A 17,192-nucleotide genomic window follows, 5' to 3' on the forward strand; every position below is an offset into this window, starting at 1 on the left:
AGCTGTGGAAGTCAACATTCTCTGTTAAACCCATGAGCCACTTCAAATTCCTTGGTGAGATAATATGAGATAATAAAGATTCCATTAAGCCTGGAAACTCGATCATGACATTTTTATTACACCATAAGTGAATATTTGTTAAATAAAATTATGTGAGTGACATAGTAAGACCAGTAGTTCTCCTTCAGGACTCTATCCACTTTTTAGATAAAGAAAACATTTTCCTAAGGAAATTTTATACATTGCTTAAGAAATGTAAGACAAATTCCACCTATATGAGGTATCAAAAGTAGTCAAACACTTAGAAACAGAAAGTCGAATGGTAGTTGCCAGGGGCTGGAGGGAGAGGGAAAAGCGGAGTTGTGGTTTCATAGGTATCGTTTTTGCAAGATGAAAAAGTTCTGGAGTTCTGTCACACAACAACGTACATGTAGTTAACATTACTGAACCGTACACTTAGAAATGGTTTGGATGGTAAATTTCATATGATGTGTTTTTTAACCACAATAAAAAACTGAAAGATATTAAAATGGGTTAGGAAAGTCAGGGGCACTGTGTAAAGTCATTTAACAAGCATTTAATTTTAGGCCAGTGCTCTGGCCTTTACCACTTATGTGATTTACCACTTATGTGATTCTCCTTTAGTTAGATTCAAGGTGAGATGACAGAGCAATGAAGGTTTCAGCATATAGATGTTTTCCAATGTCTCTTGAGTGACACCAGAGGTAGCCATGAGAATGCCAGCTATAGAGGAAACTTGCAGAATTTTTAGATCCTAAAATTTCCCAGCAGTCTAGAAATGGCAGAAGGGTTCCACTGAGTCACAGGCAAGCTTCCACTACTAATGTCACACTCTGAATTATTCTTTGAGTAAATATGACAAAATGTAACTGGGTTGTGATGGTGGTGTGTGCAGTGTGGCATTAATGAGGCAAAATGGGAGAGTCTATTGCTGCCCAGGCTACTCCCTTACTGCTCACTGGGCAAAGAGTCGGGTTTTGGGGTGGCGGTGAGGAGAATATTTGATTTTGCTTGTAAATGAAGTCATTGCTATAAAGCTTTTTGTGGGTAAACAATTCATTTGTATTCAGCCTAAAATAGTGTTTAAGTATCTAGTTACTAAAAATGAAATTTTCATTTGTCTTTAAAAAGGTTGTGCCCTTCTTAATTCTTTTTTTTTTTTTTCAGTTGCTTGCCACATAAGTGTGGACCCAATTTATCCGTACAAAAGTGCCTTTAATTTTTTGTGGCAGGGTGAATGAACTGCCATTGCTATCACTGGTCCTGGGAACCACCCTCCCATTCACGGATCTCCTGCCCCTGGGTGCAGCCATGTATATCCTAACATGGTAGGCAGGGACGACAAGGGTGGGTCTTTCCTCCTGGTGACTAGAAGAAAGCTCTCAGATCCGTTCTGATAGGGGTGGAGCGCCAGGGTGGATGCAAGACTCTGACTGTTAGAGTATTGCCCAGTGTCTAGGGATTGAGGCCCTGCTGACCCCCCTCTCCAGCCCACATCCAGGAAAAGCACAAATACTGAAGGTAGGCCGTGAGGCTAATCTGCTTTCTGGGCAATTCCAAACTTGTCTGTACCTCTGTCTTGACTTTGTTTTAATCAAACAGTGATCCCCAAAGGAGACAGTGAGCAACAGAGTACGGGCAAGTAGAGGCAGCAGAAGAAACTGGGAGATGCCTCGAGGAATGGATATAAAGATAATCAGAACAGGACCCAAAGACAGAACAGCAGAGACACCAACTACACTGAAAAGAAAGAGGCAAGTGGAGTGACTACATCACAGAGAACATGCAATCTTAGAAAGAGAAAAATTGAACAAAAAAGCATATATCAGAGTCTGTATTTGAGGGAGGTAAAAGAGCAATATAACCAGGGAATGAGAACCAGAGAGACTGATTAATCTTCTGAGCCTGAGAACATCGGGATGCAAAGTGGGATTTTTCTCTGATGATAAACACCTTGTTCCTGCATCCTGGTATTACTTCAAAAGATCATGCAGCTTGCGCTGCTAGGCAAGGCTCACTTATTCAAAGATTCTAAAGAAGTCCAGACCAGCTTTCGTCTTCATTCAGTGGCAATTGTTAAATACCCATTTCAGAATAAAAAATTTAGCCCAGTGAATCCTTGTTTATTCAAAGATAAGACTTCTTGCAGCTTTAGCCTCCAGAACCCAGCTGTAAACCTCGGAGAAACTGGAAAGATCTCTGAGCTGGTGAGGAATCTTTATTAGGACCCAGGTGCTTTACTCCTAGCAGGGACCTTCATCTATTAACTCTTATTTAATGTGGAATTATAACAAGACTTGCTATCTTATTTTTCAGGCGATGCCCAGTAAGAAAGAACAAATTGCAAAGGGCAAGTTATGTTGGTAGCAAAGAAAATTGCTACTTTTATCGCCTGACAGTGAGGAAGGCAACAGGAAAAACTCACACCAGATTCAGAGTTAAGAAAGCCTGGGACCTTTCAGGGTTGATACAAACAGTCCAGCAGAGACATCTCAGGTCCAGGGGTCCTCCCTGTAACATCTCACAGTTAGTTAAATGCTTGTGAAAATTTCAGAAATAGAGGAATCTTAGAGATGATCTCATCTAACTCCTTCATTAGAATGTTTCCAAGATACTAAATTCAAGCTTACTGGCTTTCATATATATCCAGTCAATACTGCTAAAATGAAAGTTTTGGTATTTGAAAGGGTAAAATTCTGTCATCTGAAAATCATTTTTATTTGGAGCACTTAATTCTCTGATGATGCTAAATAATTTTAGCATTAGGATAGGCAGGCCGTGGCACTGGTGCCACCTCTTTCGTTAGGATGACCCTCTCTGCATTAGCTTGGTTTCTCTGTTCAAAAGGCAAGGCATGACAGTAGCATTTCTGTTGGCCCCCTTCATGTTTCTCCTCTACATTAGACCAGCCTTCAGGAAAGAAGAGTCTAGATATATAGGTCATAACTGATTTTCTGACTGATTCTTTTTGGGGACTTTTGGAAAAGTTGAGAAGTATATCCTTGGTTAACAATGTATTTATTTGGCTATAGCTCTAGTTTCTTTATATCTTACTACAGAACTTTGGAAAGATGTTCATTCAATCCAGCACCCTGATCTCTTAGGACCAAAGAAATCTGTCCCCCACTTTCCCACCATGCCCAAACTTCTGTTATGTCTCTCCTGGCTCTGTCCTCACTCTTGGGTGTTTGTGTTACAGTCACTCAATGTTAAAGCATATCTTAGACTCCTGCAATTCACCAGGCAAACCATTCAGCCTCTGGAGGCATCTTGAATTACCATTCCAGCCCTTTTTTCCAGCCCAGGTCACATTATGATATGAATCACAATCTCATGCTTGTCAAGAAGTTACAAGGGGCAAAGGGCATCGGTGTTTCTTATTTTATCTTTGCTGCTCTGAGTTGGTGGTATGTGTTTTGTGGCTGGTCTCTGTAAACGGAGTAGAGAATGAAGAATTTCTGGATTACTGTGTGCTGGTCCCTGCTCCGTGGTCCTGGTGCCAGCCGGTCTCTCAGGGAGATGCTCTGGGACATGGGGACCGCATCAAGTCGTGCCTCAAGGCATGGAAGAGGCTAAGGAGGGACTGGGCCCAGATAGCCTTCTGATGCCCTTGGGCCGAGGCTGTGCGGTAGGCTGTGTAGGCCAGGGTCAGCGCTGTCCTTTCGAAGTCCTCTTTCTTGAGGATGCCGGGGTGGCTGGAGAGGCTGGCGCTCAGCCGCCGGATGGCTGGGATGCTCTTGGGGATCACATCATTGCAGATGGCGCGGAAGTCCGAGGCCTTCCGCAGGGAGGCGAGCTCCTCGTCCTTGATGGAGATCTTCAGGTCAGGGCTGATCTCAAGTTCAGCCAGCAGGAACTGGGGAGAAACATGGGGTGTGGAAAAGCATGAGGCACTCATTGTTGTTGAGGACATCACTGGATTCATGATCGCATGCGTTCATGTAGGGAGGTGGCTTGCAAAGAGCTTTGGAATCAAGAGACCTGGGTCCCAGTTCTGACTTTCCCCACTACCTGTGTAACCTCGGATGAGTCACTTAACTTCTCTCAGCCTCATTTTCTTCCTCTGTGAAATGATTAATAACAACAATACTTCACTGGGATGTTGTGAGGAGTAAATAAGACAAATATGAGCGACATCTATCACTGTGCCTGGCACAAAGCCACTATTAAGTGACTCTTTGTTGTTTCTAGTGTCCCGAATCACCCCCTTCTCTCCTTCCTCCCTCCCACCCACCAAAGATCTTCTAAAGCACAAACTGACTATTTTGGATAATGTAAAATCAGAAGCTGGGAATTAGAAGGATGCAGAGAATTGTGCTAGGAATTAAGTGTGCTACAGAGATTTGTCCTCATTTCTTGACTGTTCTTTAAGAGTAGGGGTGAGGTCTGTCATAGGCACCCCCTGCTCAGTGCCAGGCTCATATCAGGAACCTAATCAGTACAATTTAGACTCAGAGTCCTAACTCTCCCCTCTGTCTCCGGCTTCCCCCGGCTCTAATCCATCCTGCATGCTACTGTCTGTTATCTTCCTAAAACAGGTCTCTTGCTCTGACTCCCGTGTTCATGACCTGGCAGAGGCTATGAATTTTCCAGTTTGTTCCCCGAGGCAGGATTTGAAATCTTCTGCCTGGCTCAGCTGCTTGACTATGGCAGGCTGTCTCCTTCTTGGTCAGACAGTTCTAGTACATGCAGGATGTCAGAGGACGTCAAGGCAGGAGGGGAACTTTGGCGATCTTGGAGTCCCTCATTTAACAGCGGAGGAGATTCAGGCCCAGGGAGAAATGGTGGCTTATGCAAGGTTACATAGCTGATGGGCGGCAGAACCAGAACTAAAGCTCAGGTCTCGAACCTGGAATTTTATCTCTGAACCAAACCAAGCGGCCTTGGGAAATTTACCTGTGGTTTGGAGGAGAAGTGGGGTCTTGGTGCCAGAGGTGTGAGAGGCAGAGGGACAGAGCCTTTGGGGCAGCCCCAGATTCAAAAATGGGGCTGTCACAGTATGAGGTTACTGAGACACGACTCCACTCACACAATAGGTTTGGCGTTGCCTGGGCACTGCTGATGAGTCCTGTCTTAAAGCTCTGGCTGGGGAATATTGCCCCACTCTGTTGCTTGGGTGCAGGTAGAGGCACCTCTGGGCCAAGCCTAAATCTCTAATTTTGCCTCGACTAAACCCCTAATGCCATCCTTCCCTGGGACAGCATGCGGGAAAGGAGAAGAGGGTACGAGGAACACTTTCCTTTGGGATGCACAGGATTCCACAACCTCCACACACAAGTCTAGGCCAGTCCCCGGGCAACAGAGGTCCATCATTTTCAGGGACTCAGGTCACTTCTCCAAAAAACATAGAGAAGGAGCAATGCCTTTTGAGTTACTTGAGTGGCCCACTCTCCCCTCTGCCTACCTCATAGAGCAGCTCTACTTCCTCCAGGGAGCTCTGCAGGATGGGGTTCAAGGGCACCGACGAGGATCTCTTTGGCCGGTGGGCGGCAGGGAAGAGCACGGCTGAAAGAAAAAAAGAGTGAGCTCGTGGGGCTGCTGCGTGCACTGGCTTCTCCCGTGGGTGAACCCCAAGGTTAGCCATCCAGTCTTGAAAGTGACTGAATCCAAGTGGTGGTGGAGCTGCGAGAAAAAGGGGCAGCTTCTTCAAGACACTTGGTTGTCATCTACCAGAAAACTGGGCAATAACTGTAAAAATTGGTGAGACCTCGAGGTAAGTAGGGCCCCCTGAAGTTGTGCAAAGCGCAATTTGCGTAACCATACATGACAGCTCTGCTTCTTGATAATGGCGCCCTTGGGCCATCAAGATAGTGTCCAGTGATGTCCAGAGTACTGTGTTGAAGAAGGGAACTGCATAAACAAGGATTTCTATTAGAAGTGATAAGAATGAAACATCTTCAACGTAAAGGACATTTCCTGAAAAGCTCACTGGTAGGAATCTCCCACCTCCTGGAAAAGCTGGTTGGCTGTAGTATTGCTGTAATATTGCTTTCTCTGTAATCCATTTATTGTCTAGCCCACAAGTTCCTCAGGGGCTTGGATCAATGTGCTTTCATGTTTAGGCCTGTGCAGCATAGCCTGGCAGGTTTCCAGGGTGCACACACAAGGTGCAGCTGTTGGCAGACCACATCCCTGCATTGACCGGGGCCTTGACGGGCAGAGGGGTAGACCTGCTTCCGCAGACCATCTCAGGGGATGGAGCCTACAGACTCCAGAGCGATAGTTCCTGGCCCAGAATTTTAGCAGAATTTGTTCTCTTTGCCAGAAAAGTGCCCATTTCCCACAGAATCATAGACTTTAGGACTTGAGAAGGCCTTAGCCTCTGCTCACTCGCAGCCTCTGCCTCTGGTCTCAGGTGGAGCTCAGGAGGGCGAGGCATCTCCTACTCCGCAGGTTCACGACCTTGACGGTACATTAGAGTCACCCAGGGTGTGTGGGTCCCAGCTCCAGTAGTTCGGATTTCAGTGACTAGGATGTGATTGAGACAGTAAACGTTTTGAAAGCTTCCTAGGTACTTCTAATGGCTGCCTAGGTTGACAGTGAGAAGGTGCTTGACCCAAGGCTGTGTAGAAGGACCTGTTCCTGCCGCGTGGACACTCCCGATTTAGCCCAATGCTTCTCAACCTTGACTGTGCGTTAGAATCACCTGGGGGGAGCTTTATGAACCTGCATGCCCAAGGCCGCCTCCCAGGCCAGTTCATGGGCATCTATGGGGTGGATGTAGGCATCAGGACTTCTGACAGCTCCCAGGTGTTACAACGGGCAGGCAGTATCCATAACCACTGGGTTACCCAGACCCACCGCCAAGCAGCTGGTTCCCGGCTAGAATTCAGAACTCACTCCCATCCGATGAGGCCTTATAGGGCATCTGAAGAGACCAAGGCCCTCATGTTCTCGGAGACAAGAGAGTGGCGGCACAAGGAGGGGTGTACTTTGACCCTTCTTTCTCCTTGGTGGGAGGTGACACTAGGACCAGAACTGGTCCTGGACCAAGATGTGGCCTATTCCTTCTTACCATGAAACCCCTTTTCAAGGTAGGATCTGAGAGCAACTCCTTTATGTCTTCTCTGTTATTATGAAATGAAAGGTATTGTTCCCTTTAAAAAAATTCACACTGCAGCAGGTGAAGGGGATAGGAGGGAACAAGGTCCTTGCACGGGGCCCTTTCTGCTGCCTCCCGGGAAGTTATTCAAGGCCAGACCTACACGCACTTCACTCAATTGCTTCTCTGCGAACAGCCACTTCCTTTAACATGCACACCCCTGGTGGACCCCTAGTTCTCAAGACTTGGGAAGAAAATACTTCCTGATGCAAAGCTGGGCTTAATAATGGAAACGTTGCTTCCAAGAGCCCTTGTTCTCATAATTTTTAAAATAATAACACAGTTTGAGGAAGATTGTTAGAAAACAATTCAGCCTCTGGACTAGGGCTGATTATTGCTTCAGAAAGTATATGTGGGGAGCACCGGAGTCCCACAGATGGACCCCTTCCCCCTTCTTCCCACCTTCCACAGGTACCCCTCACGTTGCTGTGGCTGCTTTGATGGTGTGTGTGGGGCAGGGACTTTTATGGCCCTCTGGGCTGTTACGTGCAGCCAACTCTGGGGCAGGCGTCTCGGCAGCTGCCCGTGTCTGACTTCCTGTGCATGAGGCTAGGTCTGGAGACCGGAATTCATCTCCACTGGAGATGCTGCTGGTGGTGGGCGAGAAATAAGCTGTGTCTGGCCCACGTCGAAACATTCAGGTAAGAAGTTAAACGACCAGCCACTCCAGATCAGATGTCCTTGTCCATAATGACAGAGGCTGGACCCTGCCAGAATGCAAATGGCCCGACCGAGAGCTGACCAACTCCGAGAGGTACACATGCGAACCTTTAAACCAGACCGGCTCCCACGTGGTTAGAAGAACAGCCCCGTGCCCCTAGGAAGCCTTTCCCTGGGACCCCACTGTACACTGTTTTGTTCCTTCTCCATCTCCTTAATTCTCTTTTTAATCTTCTTCTTGCATCCTTTCTGCACATTTCACATCTTGCTGTCTATTGCTGGCTCCTGGGAGGGAATGAATTTTATGCTTCTGCTTGACCTCAGTGTCTGCCTAGAGCTCAATATATATACTGAGTGCAGTCTCAATATATACATTTTGGAATGATTTTAAAAATAAACTAGGTATTAAAACAACAACAACAACAAACAGAACATCCCTGGAGACTCTCCAATTCAGCCTTTGCTGGTTTTCCTTCCTTTCCCTTCTGCCCCATCTCCCAAATTTATGAGGTTGTTTAAGTTCGGCTCCCTCCTCGCTGGGAGCGATCATAAGCGGCCCCATCTTTGTGAGGCTGATAGTTCTGAGGCCTGAACGCTCCCGCTGGACGGCTGTTAGCAGCTGCACCCTCTCGGAGGGAGAAGGGAGAGAGGGGAACGGGGTGGGGAGGCAGAGACTGGCAGAAAGATGCCACTCCCTCTTGGGCACCACCTGAGTGCGGAGCCTTGGGCAGGAAGGCTGCTGGGACGGTGTTGTTAAGATCACTGACTTTGTGTGTCTTCTGCCTGGTGTAAAACTAGGCCGATTTGTTTCTTCCTTTTTCACTTAACGCTCCACACCCAGCCCACACTCCGGCTATTTCTTCAGGTTGTGAATATGCCCACAAGGACCACTCGGTGTGATCAGGGGACACCAGAGACCCCCCCCCCACCCCCATGGCCTTGCATGAAGGTCTGCTGTACTGGCCAGCCTTGGGCAGAGGAGCCAGCCCCTCCTCCCCGACCCCCCGGACTCATGAGCCTTCAGGGGACATTGAGTATCTGTGATACACTGGACCAACCCGCATGAAACAAAAAATTTACTTGCTAAAGTTCACGCCACATGCACTAAGTTAGTTCAGGAACTGGATCCAGGGATTCATGTATCTTAGCGTGTTCTGTCCGTGTCTTCTATTGAGAGACACATTTGGACCTCAGGCCAAAGTTGTTCAAACGTGGAGCCCAGACATCCTAACAGCTTATGAGCTCACTGTGGGTCAGTCAGCATGCTTGGTGCTTTCCTTCTGTACCTTGTGAGGTAAACATTCACATCTCCTTTTATAGATGAAGAAACTTGGAGGCTAAGAAACTTGCCCTTGGCCACCCAACTTGTTTGTAATAGGACTGAGATTAAAATCCAGGTCTCAAGGGCTTCAAAACCCAACTGCTGTATTTAAAATAGATAACCAACAAGGACCTACTGTATAGCACAGGGAACTCTGCTCAATACTATGTAATAACCTAAATGGGGAAAGAATTTGAAAAAGAATACATACATGTATAGGTATATAACTGAATCACTTTCCTGTATACCTGAAACTATCACAACATTGTTAATCAACTATACTCCAATATAAAATAAAAATTAAAACAAAACAACAAACAAACATACAAACAAAAAACCCCCAATCTCACCAAGAGGGTGAACCACGCTATCTTCTTGTAGGTGCATCTGCCCCAAGACTGGGAGTTCTTCAGTTGTGTGTAACCCCGGGAAGGATACATGTAGTTAATTAGGAATGAATGAATGCGTATGGTATAAAACATACTCTTAAATGAATCACACATATTTAAACAAATCTCTAACTTTGGCTGATAATGTGATATACAAGGTCAAATTTCTACAGCCCTGTGATCATTCTCTTGCACAAATCCTCATCTCCTTTGCTCCCTCTTTGTTCCTTTGCAGTCACTAGGCAAAAGCACACCCCATCTCTTTACCTGTTCCACATCTGCACCTGGGTTAAATGGTCTCACTTGAAATTCGTGATCGTTATTCTCAGGAGGGGCCCGAAATGCTGCCTGACCATTACCCATACTTCCTGATTCCTCTCACTCTATTTCAGCATGAAATGGATGATGATTTCACACCTCCTCCTTTCTCCTTAAACCAGTTACCGGCCTCTTGCCCAGATCCTCTGACTTCCCTTCTGTTATCGTGTCCCTGCTCTTATCTCGAGCCAACTTTTCCCCGCGTGCACGAGGTCTCCAATAAAGATGTCGCTCACCTTTCCACCTTTCTCTCTCACGTCGTTAATTTTCCCCTCTCTACTGATCTTTCAAGCCAGCATGAAAACACGTTGCTGCTGCTTCTTTAAAAAAAAATACCCCCTTGCTGGCCACTCTTCCTCCTCATCCATCTCTTCGCATTGCAGACTCCTGGTCTCAGCCTGGGTCTCTCCCCTCTCACCAGCCACACTGACTTTGTACGGGTGTTCTGCTGTGTATTTCTGGGCCTGACTTCTAGATATGCAACCGCCTGTGGGAGTCTCCTTTTGGATTCGTAATAGTTGTCTCTCCTGATCCCCAACCCAGTCCCAACCCCCGCCATCCGTCACACCTGCTCCGCATCTCCTGCTTTGTCTGCTGTCTTCCCATCTCTCATAGTTGCTCAGGTCAAAACCTGGGAGTTGTCAGTCATCCTTGCCTTTTCTCTTTCTTTCACATCTCACACCCCACTAATCAGCAAATCTTGTTGGCTCTACCTTCAGAATATATCTGGAATCTGGCTACTTCTTACCGCATCCCAGCTAGCCTCCTGGTCCAAACCTTGAACATTTCTCCTAATGGTGTCTCTGTTTCCATCCTTGGCTTCCATCTTCATCCTCCTCATTGTATTCTTTTTTTTTTTTTTTTTGCCATGCCACGTGGCATGCGGGATCTTACTTCCCCTGCCAGGGGTCGAACCCGTGCCCCCGGCAGTGGAAGCGCAGAGTCTTAACCACTGGACCTGCCAGGGAAGTCCACCTCATTGTATTCGTAACACAGCAAGTAAAGCAATTCTGTGAACACATAGGTTGGATGATGTCAATTCTCTGCCCAGAAACTTCTATGGCTTTCCGTCTCCCTCAGAGTAGAAGCCAAAGATCTTCAGATGGCCACCAGGTACTACGCGACTTGACTTCTTACTACCTCTCTGCACTCATCTGCTATTATCCTCTGGCTCATGCCCCTCTAGCTGCAGGCCTCCTCACTGTTGCTTGAGCTCACCAAGCATGCCTCTGCCACAGGGCCTTTGCATTTCTGTTCCATCTGCCTGGAATACTCTTTCCCCGGAGACTGCATGGCTCACTCCTGTGTTTCCTTCAGGTCTCAAGTCACCTTCTCAGTGAGGCCCTCCCTGACTCTCCTATTTAAACTTGTGATCCTTTATACCCTCTAATCTGTCCCAACTTTATTGCCATCCAATGAACCAGATGTTTTATTTCTATATGTGCTTATTGTCTGTTTCCTTTCACTAGGATGTCCGCTCACAAGGGCATGGGATTTTGTCTGTTTTGTTCACTGCTGTATTCCCAGTGCCTAAAATCCTGCCGATGACTGTTGAATGAATAAACAATCCCATAGAAACACATTCACTCTCCTTGTTACTCAACTCCATTGTTTTCAGAGTGCCTCACCAAATCCTTCTCTTTTTTTTTTTTTAATTTTTAAAAAATTTTTATTTATTTATTTTTATTTTTGGCTGTGTTGGGTCTTCGCCTCTGTGCAAGGGCCCTCTCCAGTTGCGGCGAGCGGGGGCCACTCTTCATCGCGGTGTGCGGGCCTCTCACTATCGCGGCCTCTCTTGTTGCGGAGCACAGGCTCCAGACGCGCGGGCTCAGCAGTTGTGGCTCACGGGCCTAGCTGCTCCGCGGCATGTGGGATCCTCCCAGACCAGGGCTCACACCCGTGTCCCCTGCATTAGCAGGCAGACTCCCAACCACTGCGCCACCAGGGAAGCCCACCCTTCTCTTTTTAACAGAGTGATTCTAGAACTTATTTGCAGTTACAGGTCCTGGATAATTATCAGAAAGTAGATGTTGTCTCCTGTCTCCATCACACCCTCCCTTTATCTATGAGGAACCCCTGTTTGGGTCTAGGAGAAACTGATTTTTTTTTTTAATTGAAGTATAGTTGATTTACAATGTTATCTTAGTTTCTGGTGTACAGTAAAGTGATTCAGACATGTGAATATATACACACACACACACACATATATATTTAGTTATACATATATATTCTTTTTCATTATAGGTTATTACAAGATACTGAATATAGTTCCCTGTGCTGAATAGTAGGTCCTTGTTGTTTATCTAGTTTATATATGGTAGTTTGTATCTGCTAATCCCAAACTCCTAATTTATCCTTCCCCCACCCCTTTCCCCCTTTGGTAACCATAAGTTTGCTTTCACTGTCTGTGAGTCTGTTTCTGTTTTGTAAATAAGTTCATCTGTATCATATTTTAGATTCCACATATAAATGATATCGTATGATATTTGTTTTTCTCTGACTTACTTCACTTAGTATGATAATCTCTAGGTCCATCCCTGTTGCTGCAGATGGCGTTATTTCATTCTTTTTTATGGCTGAGTAGTATTCCGCTGTGTATATATGTACCACATCTTTATCCATTCCTCTGTCGATGGACATTTAGGTTGCTTCCCTGTCTTGGTTATTGTGAAGAGTGCTGCTATGAACATTGAAGTGCATGTAACTTTTCAAATTATGGTTTTCTCCAGATATATACCCAGGAGTGGGATTGCTGGATCATATGGTAACTCTATTTTTAGTTCTTTAAGGAACCTCCATACTGTTCTCCATAGTGCCCGCACCAGTTTACATTCCCATCAACAGTAAAGAAGGGTTCCCTTCATACCCAGAGAAGCTACTTTTAATTATCTCAGTCAAGGCTTGCACCTGCACCTGTCTTGCTCCCCAAGCCTTACCTCCTTCAAGCTTTCTTGCCCAGACGTATAGGCAGAAGCCTCCCTAAATGGAAGAGCCTATTTTTGCTTTGAGCCTAATCTTCTCTTTGACTTTTTATAACCTGGGATAAAAATCTCTTCTTCCCTCCCATCTCCCAAATAGGTTAAAAAACACAGAACAGTATTAAGGCTGACCATGGTTTCCATGCAACTGTGCACAGCATCTGTACCAAAGAGCTTATTGGAAAGGATTCACATCCTTTCCAATGGATTCACATCCATCCAAAGGATGACCATATCATACCAAAATACAACCATATTTTTAATGAATCAGTTGACACAACTCTATGGAAATGACCGTGGGTGTGGAAAGGAAAAGCTCTCATTTATAAAAGGTCTTTTGCCAGATCCTACTGATGTCATTTACTTTTTTGCTCCTGGACCAGCCCTTTGGAAACACAGTGATGTCCTGAGGGAGCCAGGATCTTGGCCCCGTGTGTTGGGGTCCTCTGGAGTGCTTCTGAAAGGGCTGCTGTGAGTTGGCTCCCCTTGGCCAGAATGTGCCACCGCCCAGGGGGAGCACCTGGAAGGGATGCAGGGGCGTGGATGAGGACATTGAGGCTCTGCCTCTGCAGACTGGGTTGGGGGAGTGAGATCCAGCTCTAAGCTTCCAGCTGAGGGATCTGGGGAGTGCTAAGTTCTCCCCCATCCTCCAGCTTTCTTACCTGTTAGTGGTCAGAATAACGCCTCCTAAGGCAGTGACCATGGAGTGAATGAGGTGGCTACTTAGTCATGCTGGACCGGTGAGTCAGTTGACACTTACTGAAAACACCCACCCGGGGCCCTTCCCTTCACGGAATATTCACGACTGAAAACACACACAGCGCTAAACTGGACACCTGAAGATGACATACATTCCACCACTGAAGGGCCACCCTACCTTATGAAACTGCTTTTCAAAGAAATGACATATGTATTTAATAAAACTCAGATACTTATAGGAAATAATACGTGTAGTTTTTTTTAAAGACTGGCTAGTTCCCTGCAGCCCCCCAGGCGGTGTGCCGGCAGGACCTGGGTGGGGCTGGGACTTGGGCCGGGTGTGTCCGCTTCCCAGAGGCCTCGCTAACCACAGGTGAGGCCCTTGGTCTTAATCAAGTCGGTGGGGCTGGCGCAGCCGTCCTGGCGCAGGGAGCTGCCTCCCAGGGCGGAATCCTAGAGAGCGTGTCCAAGGGAGAGGCTGGGAGAACGGTAGGAAAAAAAAGATGTCCTGAGGGCAGGGTGTATTCCTTTTGGGTTTATTTCCACGTTTCTACCCGTGGAGGCAGGGGGTGGTGCTGAGGGGGATGGAGGAGGAGGGTTTTGTAGGGAGAAGTCGCCCTCTGACTGTTTCCAAAGGGAATTCTTCTAAATTAGGCCTAGCACTGGGGTGGGGGGCAGGGTTGGGGTAAGGATGCAGGCGAAAGGAACAGTTAATACATTTGGAAAAATTGGTTTTTCTCTGGGTGTGACTCCCATTCCGTCATAAAAAAAGGGCAATTGTGTATTCCTTTCATGATTAGAAAAAAATGTTAAAAACGAAAAAAAAAAAAATCAACTACGTGGAAGACTTTCGATGATGGTTGGAAGGGCTCTGCATCATGTGTTGGCCCTGAACACTGATATGAACGGCTAATCCAGCACTTAACATCAGCTGCCTCACCATGGCCTCTATTTCAGCTGTGTTGGCCTTGTGTCTTTATACAGATTGTTATCATTATTGGGGGGCAGACCCTCCCCAGTGAGGAGGGGTGAAGCCAGAGCAGTTGCTCTCAGGATGTTGCTATAGAACCGATAGGTTTTCTGCTGAGAACCTCAGACTTTCTTTAATGAAATTTTTTCATTTTTTAAGTAGTAGGTAATAGCTGACATTTATATAGCTCCTCATCACTTACAAAGCGTTTTATTTACATTTTTCAATATGACCCCCACATGACAACACAGTGAGGGTCAGTTTTTGTTACTGTTAATATGTTACCTGTTCATGAACTAAAGCTCAGAGAGGTTAAGTCTTCCCAGACATCACACAGCCAATTAGAGGCAGAACTTAAATCTGGGAGTTCCTTGCAGGATAGCTCATCATGCGGCTATTGTGTTTACAAGCCTTGTAACAAAGCAAATCATCTCATTTGGCTTTCTAACAGCCTGTGCGTTAAAGAGTGGATATTATCATCCTTTTTCAATAGGCAGATTAAGGAAGGCCCCCAGTGTCACACAGGGGTAAGTGGCAGAACACAGCGCCAAGGTTTCTTTGCTCTGTGCTTCCGAGTGTTGCCCTCAGAGTTTGTGCACATGATGAGCAGGGAGGTGCTTACAAGTGAGGGAATAAAAACCCTAATAAGTGCACTGGCTTTTTCTTTCCCCCGTTTCACATCTGCCCTGTGCCCCGGCTGGCCGCTCCTTCCTTCCCTGACACTCTCGTTGAGAACCAGGGGGCTCATCCTCTTGCTGCTGTGCAGTTGTCACCCTATTTTGGATCTCTGGAAACACCAGTGAGCCTGACTTCTTTTTCCAGTTCTTTCCAGGAGAGAGACCTCAGTTGACTTTAGGCAGTGGAAAGATTTCAGTTCAGATCGGTGTGGAGCAGTCAGCACTATTGGTCCCTTGCTTCCTAAGTGATAAACCCTCACTGACTGGAGGTGCTGCCAGTGTCTGCCCACGGGAGCCAAAAAAGATGCCAGGCCGGCTCTCAGGAGCTGTGTCCCGAGAGCAAGGAAGTCGGCCGTGGGGAGCAGCCTTGCTGGGCTCCTTCCTTTCCGAGGGGGCTGGCCAGGGCGGTAGCTGCCAGGCAGACACGAGGATGCTGAGGGGCTACTCGTCCTCTCCTGCTGCTGGACCAGCTCTCTCCAGCTGGAAAGATGTGTCCACTCCTGCTCAGGAAGCAGCGTGGGGCCCTCCATGTGGACACCCCGCTCCCTCCAGGTAGCAGGCCTCTTGCCGGTCAGCACCCCCAGTCCCTTCATGTCAGTATCAGTCCCGAGCACCTGCTCTCCGCACGCCCTGCCCAGCTGCAGCAGCCTGGGGGGAACTCAAGGGAGTCTGTGCACATTCTACGAAGCAAAGATGACTTCCCTCTGGCCTGTCAGAAAGGGATGCTCTCCGCATTCTCCCCCTCGACCCAGTTCCCTCAGCGACTTTGAGTTTTTGGTGTCATTTCCCCCATCACCTTCTAATACCTTCTAGCATGTCGAGAAGCATAAAGCAATTGGCAGAGATGAGATAAAAGGAGGGTGCAGGGCTTCTAATTTCCTCCTGCTCTCTCCTTTCTTCCCCCCAAATTCCTAATTGTATTGAAGAAAGAAGAATGAGCATCAAGCAGACAAATAAATTAAAAGCAACTCACCCCTGCTCCACCTGTGCGACAGAGTGGCCTGAGCATCATAATACAACAGCAGAAGCAGCAACGTCTTCCAACACATCTTTTCCTCCAAAAAGGTGAAAAGTCGCCCTCAGACCCAGTGGGACCCCAGGAGCTACAGGTATGCCCGTACTGGTCCTCCCAGTGTGACGATATCGTTCTTACCTCCCCTTCCTTTTCAGACCTGCCGAGATGCCCTCTCCTGCCTCAGAAGGGTAGAGGCAAGGGCTGCCTCCTAGGGAGAACAGGAGCGGGACCTCTGTTAATCCTACTCTCTCTGGGATTGGGGGACTGGGCTTCCACAGAGAGACTGTGTTTTTGAGCACATCTGGAGTGACTCACGGGGCATGTGATCTCCTTGGCAGTGGGGTGGATAAATATAATTTCTGTACTTGAGTTCCATGTGTTGGATGCACCCACTGGAATTTTTCTTTAACAAACAGACTTGCGGAACTTGTTAGAGAGCCCGGCAAAGAGCTGGCCGCTGTCCCCGTACACACACACACACACACACACACACACACACACACACACACACACACACACACACACACACACACACCAGCACCAGGGGCGAGGGCTGCAGCAAGAGCCAGGTGGCTTGCCTGGCAGATGCCGGGGCTGACTGAGACCAGAGTTGCCTTCAGGACAGCAAAGTCATTGTGGTGTCTGGGCTGAGTGTCGCTTGTTCCCTTCCCTGGAGCTAGCGCTAGTGAGGAGCAGGAGAGAGCTGCCGTGGTGCGTGGGGATTGTGTAGGCAGGTGATGATCCAGGGGCCCACAGGTGACCCCATTCACATTCGTGACCCCCCGATTTCTGGACTGTCTAGATCTTGTAGCAAATCACTTTGATCCTCTCAAGCAAAATGGTAGTGTTTTTCCAAGATCATTCTTTTGGCCTTAATTAATTTTTATTGAGATATACTTGACATATAACATTGTGTAAGTTTGAGGTGTACAGCGTGTTGATTTGATACACTTCTCTGTTGCGAGATGATTACCACCATGGCTTGAGCAACCAAATTCATTGCATCACTTAATTATTCTTTTTTGTGGTGAGAACTTTTAAG

At 47.1% G+C, this 17,192-nt stretch overlaps 1 protein-coding gene and 1 long non-coding RNA gene across 4 annotated transcripts in view; one reads left to right on the forward strand and one right to left on the reverse strand.

The window, feature by feature from the left end:
• The window catches only part of LOC309631583, a 38,059-nt gene extending 35,922 nt beyond the window's left edge, over positions 1–2,137 (forward strand). Inside the window, exon 10 of the long non-coding RNA XR_014246382.1 lies at positions 1,189–2,137. This is a non-coding gene — a long non-coding RNA (uncharacterized lncRNA). The remainder of the gene's footprint in view (positions 1–1,188) is intronic.
• FAM180A (family with sequence similarity 180 member A) lies at positions 98–16,554 on the reverse strand. Of its 3 annotated transcripts, none has more exons than XM_082398104.1 (4): positions 16,109–16,554; positions 9,455–9,511; positions 5,426–5,526; positions 98–3,877 (listed from the first exon to the last, which is right to left on the reverse strand). In XM_082398104.1, the coding sequence occupies exons 1-4, from the start codon at positions 16,182–16,184 to the stop codon at positions 3,533–3,535; spliced, it is 579 nt and encodes a 192-aa protein (XP_082254230.1). In that variant the 5' UTR covers positions 16,185–16,554; the 3' UTR covers positions 98–3,532. The 3 variants fall into 3 exon arrangements, with proteins under 3 accessions (XP_082254230.1, XP_082254232.1, XP_082254231.1); XM_082398106.1 differs by lacking the exon at positions 16,109–16,554 and adding an exon at positions 10,380–11,450; XM_082398105.1 differs by lacking the exon at positions 9,455–9,511 and having other exon boundaries at positions 16,109–16,538.
• Positions 16,555–17,192: the final 638 nt, after the last annotated feature.

Source organism: Balaenoptera borealis (assembly GCF_965194805.1).
Source record: "Balaenoptera borealis genome assembly, chromosome: 7".
NCBI classification, from domain to species: Eukaryota; Metazoa; Chordata; class Mammalia; order Artiodactyla; family Balaenopteridae; genus Balaenoptera; species Balaenoptera borealis.

Bases quoted from the DNA above. Each gene is read 5' to 3' on its own strand.
- FAM180A (XM_082398104.1), bottom strand. From the start codon at position 16,184: ATGTGTTGGAAGACGTTGCTGCTTCTGCTGTTGTATTATGATGCTCAG. The intron at 9,512-16,108 runs GTGAGTTGCTTT...ACACAACTGAAG, and splicing joins GTCGCACAGGTGGAGCAGGG to AACTCCCAGTCTTGGGGCAG. The intron at 3,878-5,425 runs GTAGGCAGAGGG...GTTTCTCCCCAG, and splicing joins AAGTAGAGCTGCTCTATGAG to TTCCTGCTGGCTGAACTTGA.